The following is a 6,452-nucleotide window of genomic DNA, read 5'->3' on the forward strand; positions in this document are numbered from 1 at the left end:
ATTTGACTTTAGTCGGCTGGTAATTTTGTAAACCAAGAATTAATTTGACTTTAGTTGGCTGGTAATTTTGTAAGCCAAGAACTTTTTCACTCAGATGGCTAGCCCAGTTAGTAACCATATAGAATGAGCATGTTTGATGGCTGGGGATTCAAACTTGTGACCCTCAGATTGCAAGTAAAACCACTTAACCACCAGACCCAATGCTAAAGTACAGGACATTTAGAGCTTGTTCACAGTTTAGTTGCTGGAACCTAAGAGATTTCTATTTCTGTAGTATTGTGGAAAACATAAATCAAAAGAACTGTGTAAAAAGTCTAAAGAAGTTAAGGGATGGAAATAGATGTGTGGCCATTTTGGAAGAGCTCCCTCAGGCTAAATGTGGGAATGAATTACTTTGTTGGATATAAGGTTAAAATTAAGATTACCAGGGATATGCTGGGAGCAACAGATGGGCCGGATGAACCCGTGGGAATGTCTTCAGGGTAAATGTGAATTATATGCTAGAGATTGTTTCCATGTAAGTAGGCTAAGTAGTAGGACAATATCTACTAAAGGCTAGTCACAAAGATCTACTACAAGTTACTGGATTCACTAATTGTTTTAATGTAACTGATATTAGTGCTGAGAACTTGTCTGAAAATAACAACAACTTTTTTTAATAGTAATTTGAAGCTTTCTGAAAGTGGTTAGGAAACGATATTGTTTTGATCATTCATGTTGCTTAATATTTACTTTCTCTTTCTGAATAGGGTGTCTTCTTTATACACTTTATCCTGTCAATGTGGTGAGTTTTTTACCCATTGCTTTTTAAATGAATACTATCTGTAATTTGGTTAACTTTTTATTCTTTGTTTGACATACAGTTGCTTTGTAACCTTTTCCCCAAATAAAATCTTATGAAACTTATTATTTAACAGCACATGTTGTTTTGGCTACTCAAGCTGTTACATTGTGGTATTTAAAACCAGGTGCTTATGACTAGGTGCAGCGTATGTTAATTGAGCAGCAGGTGAAATAATAAAAATTATAAAAAAAGAACATTAGAAGTATCTTTGATACCAAAAAACACTAAACAAATATGTGAAAATCTAACATAGTATGCTGTATAGTTATACATAAAGTTGGGAAAAACAGGTTATAGTATGAGTATTATGAGAAATCTGTAAAAATGTTAAAATGAATTGCACGAGGACTAGTGTAATAGGTTGTTTTCTTCTTCAGGGAACAACTCAGATCACTGAAATAAAGTAACTGTTTAATTCTGTAAATATGTTTTTTGATAAGATGTGGGGAAAGGAAAACTAAAAAAAAAAAAAAATCACTCCCGGTGTCTCAACGGTAAGTCTGCAGACTTTTAGCACTAAATACCAATGGTGGGCACACTGGGTAACTATGTGCTTAATTATAAACAAACAAAATGTAAAAAAAAAAAAAGAGCTAGGTGGGCTAATTAGATGAATATTATGTGTGAAATATATGTCACATCTTTTTAAATACATCTTAAATTTATTACTATTCATATTTAATGTGAAGGGGAGTTATGAACTACTGAGTAAGGAAAATGTATACATATATGCACTACTAGCACTGAAAAACAAAGAAAAGGAGATTTTTGTATGATTGAGGATTTTATGGTGCAGTTAACTTGGATATTATATGTGATGCAGGAACTGATAAACTATCATTTTCTACTTCATAAATCTATATATTTCATGTTACAAGCATCTATAAGTTTCCTGATAATTTGATAGTGACAAAATGCTTATCATTGGGCACCAAATCTTATTATTAGATATTATTCTGCAAATGTCATTTAAACTACAATTATTGATACATTCTAGTAAGTGCTAGGAATCTCTTGTTCTAGCTATTTTTAATTAATAGCATGTGGTGCCATCTATGGAGAAAGTTAACAATCACATTCAGTAGAGCACTTTAAGCATTTCTAGGAATCTTCCCATGAATTGTAAATAAATAAGTAAATCATAGATGAGTGATAAATTTAAGAATTATTTCCTATACTGAGTATTGTGTTTATCTTTAAATTAAGGGCTCTCCAAAGTCCTTGGCTTCCCTCTTCATACTTGTACTACAATTCAATTTTTCTGGTGACTTTATTGTGGAGCCTTCATTGGCAAGATTCTGATGAACCAGTATTTATGGTAAGTTCTTGTGTCAATTATATTAATCTGCAAAGCTTGGTTTGAAAATACTTAAGAACTGTTAGATTATAAACTTTAACATAAAAAGCTACTTTTATATTGTGGTAAAATAAAAATTATTGCTAAAAATTAGGTACTAAATATACACCCACGTGAAAGTGTCAAAATCTTCATATTGACCAGTAAAGACTTCCCAGTGTTATGATCCGAACACTTAAGTTTTTCAAACACGTTTTGTTGATGCTAGAAATGGTCAGTTCCCCTTGTCAAATGAAAGAAATTCAATACTGATTTCTGTGAAACATTGAATCGTCAAAAACTAATGAAGCAAACAAGAATTAGTACCTTCTTTTGTGTGTTGCATTGATGAAACAAAAAAAGAAGGTTTGTGCTAGCTAATTATGTTGGCATTTTGGGAAGTTAATGTTTGATTTTACATTGCAACCTTTTTCTTTCATGTTAGGTTCAAAATTTCTAACGTAATATTTTAAATCAATTTTAATCATCCTCCGAAATGTAGTTTTCATGCCACTTACTTGTTTGAAATAGGCTTATTACAACCTTTTATTTCTCTGTATTTCAGGCCTTAGTGATAGATGCAATTTCTATCCTACTAGACATCATCACCATTTCCATATATTATCAAAACACTCACAGTAGGTGCAAAGTTTGTTTACCCATTTCTATATATTTGTGATTACAACATTGCTTTATTGGAAATATTGGGGTTAATTTCCATTTTTCTTTGCAGAACTTAATAGCTTAGTACAGAGGTTGAGAATATTATATCAAAATGCTTTTGAAACCTTGCAACCCACTTATGGCCCATGTTGCCACAACTGATCATGCTCTTCCTGATGACCATGTATTTTAATAATAGTCCCAGAGCATTGTTTCTATTGCCAAAGGCTCTATCCTGAGGCTGCCGCCATGTTTGTCCAAATTATACCACTCATCCCTGCATGAGGATCACTGTTTCCACAATTAGATCACACAGAATTCCATAGGTGCTGTGTTTTGTGACTTGATCTGTATGTTTTCTTATGAAATAGTCTAAGTACCACTTTCATTCTCCAAGTGCTTGAGGTAATTGATGGATAGTTGAACCCATACCATCTTGTTTCCTGAAAAAGAGATCTTGTTGATTATGAAATGTGGATGGCTTTTGTCATTGACCTTTGAGCTTTTAAATTCTCATCTGTTACAAGTTGCTGCACTTTGTTTCCTGAAAAAGAGATCTTGTTGATTATGAAATGTGGATGGCTTTTGTCATTGACCTTTGAAATTCTCATCTGTTACAAGTTGCTGCACTTTGCTTACCATGGAAGAGGTACAATTTGTTGCAACTCTCTTTCAGGATGGTCCAGGTTTCCCAAGTTGATACATATTCCTATGTCATTTCCTATCCTGGAAATTCTAAATCTCACATCCTTATAATCTGAGAGTATGCATACCTTATGTTTGAAAGGGCTATTACATATCCTACTCAAAAGTAATCAGTTTTTTTGGTGGCATTAGAATACCTACAAAATTCCCAATAATGTCAACATGTCGTTCTAATACATGTCATTACATCCCGGTTTTATATCAGCTATAGGTGTTACGTGATTAGCATTTTCAAAATCGTTTTAATATAATATACTCAACCCTCTGTACAATTAAAGGTTATTTTATAAAAGAATGAGTAATTGAGATGCATTTCTTTATCTAATTATTCCAGCAAAATAAACTAAGTTTCATAACTACATAGAGTGGTCGTTAATATTGTCTTAGTGTCTTGAAGAGGATGTTATGAAAGCAAAGGTACATGTAAAGTTAAGCACCCAAGCATTGTTATTCAGATTATGAAGAAATATTAGCAGCGATTATTATTTCATCTTTTTTTTTATCAATTTATATCTTGGATTTAAAGTTTTCTTTAATTAAAAATCTCTAGACTAAATGAGCTTCCTCCATTGTCACATCAGTTATTTGTATCTACAGGTACAAATATCTCAAGAAAATTCCCAGTATTTCAATATGTAGTGAGTAATATATTTATGAACAAGAAATTGTTTGTTTTTTTTACAGTCTAAAGTGCAAATATCTGCTACAAAGCTATTTGCATTCCAAAAACCTTAATCTTGGCAAACAAATAACTTTTTTTCTCACTGCCTCCTAACTGGAATTTACTTCCAGAATTATTAAATTCTTTCTTCCTGGTACCATGTATTTTTGTTGGATAAAATGGATAAATTAGTGATGATTCTTATGATAAGTTATGAAAGATGTTGTGAATATTCATTTTTTTAGTTGTTTGCCTTTAATTGTGCCATTCGTGATATATGGGTGCTCGACTCGCAATCTGAGGGTCGTGGGTTCGAATCCCCATCACACAAAACTTGCTCGCCCTTTCGGCCATGGGGCATTATAATGTGACGGTCAATCCCACTATTCGTTGGTAAAAGAGTAGCCCAAGAGTTGGTAGTGGGTGGTGATGAAAACCTGCCTTCCCTCTTGTCTTACACTGCTAAATTAGGGACGGTTAGTGCAGATAGCCCTCGTGTAGCTTTGTGCAAAATCCGTAACAAACAAACGTGATATATGGTTTCTAATACCCATTAGTTTTTCTTCAGAAAGTTCCTTTCGGGGAATGATCTAGTTTGTTTTTAGCATTATATATTTGGTCTCCAAAAAATATGGCATTTTATTTGTGACAAAATAAACAAACTTAAATTTGGTATAAAATTTCACAAAAATCAAATCAAGAACTTGTACTTTTACTGTTTTTTCTGCACGATATGTTTTAATAAAAAAAAATTATGATATAAATGTACAGAATGCTACTAAGTTAACAGTTTTTTTGATAAAAAAAAATAAATAACTTTAAATTTAAATTATAAGAACTTCACAGTTAGCTAATAGTTTCAGTATATGATATTTTAAATAGATTAATTATATTTTTAAACAACAGTTTTATTGTTGTTTCCCCTTGTATGTTAGTAGGGTTCTAGATAAATTTCAATATGGATATTGTAACACTTTCATTAACGATATGATATTAAACGAAAGATTTTTGAAGCATCAACTCCTTATTTATTTTAAACCTTTCATTAAAATTCTGTCACCTGTAAGGCAGTTGGTAACAATTTTCACCTTATAATTTAAGGAAGTACCCTGTTATGTAAAACATAAAACTTGTTTACTTCGGACTTACATAATATATTACGTATGGTTATATCGTTGCTACAAGTTAACGTGGTGAAATGTAATAACCATAAATATTACACTCTGTATATCTAACAAAAATAAACAAGTCATATATTCTCATTTTTTGTTTCATCAATTTCACTATTGTTTATATATATATATATTTTTTGTCTTTCATATTAGACGACAAAGTACGTGGAATTAAATTCAGTGCTGGGTATCCTTTTACTTTATTTTTACCTGTGATCTTTTAGAACCAAAACAAGTAACAGATTCTGTTTGTTATTAAACTGTTTATACATTTCACATTTTGGAGACGTGCATCTTTTAACTTTTTCAGATTGCCAAGGATGCAGTTTCGCACGCTCTGTTCTTAAATGACTTATTCTAACACAATTGCACAGTACTTTAAGTAGGTTGTGTTTTACATAACTTAAGCTAAGATTGTATGTAGTTTATTAAATTGAACATGTATACAATGTCAGTTCAAAAAACCTAGTGTACTGTAGTGTCAAATTGTGTGTGTGTGTATGATGTCAGTGCAAACTTAGCACGCTAATATTGAATCAGTTGAATTTGATATGCACGATGTCTCAAACCTAATGTGTTATATTTAACATCTCTCTGATCTCGGTGCAAACCTGGTGCACTCTAGTGTACTAAATTGAACATGTGTACGATATTGGTGTATGGTTACTACTTGAAAGTTGGAGTCAACTGTCATAACTTTGTTTGGATATAAAAACCTCTTGCATGAAACCTCGTGTCATTTCAACTTTTTATTTTGTAACAAGTTTGATTTCAGGCAAACAACGCTGCAAATCAGATGATACCTAGCCATAACCCAAACCCTGGTTTCATTGGTTTATATGAGCATTGGAACCCAAACCCTGGTTTCCTTGGTTTATCTGAGCATTGGTCTTCCAGTGAAATTAGCCATAACCCAAACCCTGGTTTCATTGGTTTATCTGAGCATTGGAACCCCCAACCCTGGTTTCATTGGTTTATCTGAGCATTGGAACCCAAACCCTGGTTTCATTGTGTTATCTGAGCATTGGAACCCAAACCCTGGTTTCATTGTGTTATCTGAGCATTGGAACC

At 32.4% G+C, this 6,452-nt stretch overlaps 1 protein-coding gene across 9 annotated transcripts in view; it reads left to right on the forward strand.

The window, feature by feature from the left end:
* LOC106471583 (type-1 angiotensin II receptor-associated protein-like) overlaps positions 1–6,452 on the forward strand; it is a 24,538-nt gene that overhangs the window by 9,273 nt on the left and 8,813 nt on the right. For all 9 annotated transcript variants that reach the window (XM_013932190.2, XM_013932189.2, XM_022400202.1 and 6 more), the window contains 4 exons: positions 750–784; positions 2,051–2,162; positions 2,746–2,818; positions 5,535–5,568. In XM_013932190.2, coding sequence (XP_013787644.1) covers positions 750–784; positions 2,051–2,162; positions 2,746–2,818; positions 5,535–5,568 — 254 coding nt within the window. The remainder of the gene's footprint in view (positions 1–749; positions 785–2,050; positions 2,163–2,745; positions 2,819–5,534; positions 5,569–6,452) is intronic.

Source organism: Limulus polyphemus, unplaced genomic scaffold, assembly GCF_000517525.1.
Source record: "Limulus polyphemus unplaced genomic scaffold, Limulus_polyphemus-2.1.2 Scaffold4713, whole genome shotgun sequence".
NCBI classification, from domain to species: domain Eukaryota; kingdom Metazoa; phylum Arthropoda; class Merostomata; order Xiphosura; family Limulidae; genus Limulus; species Limulus polyphemus.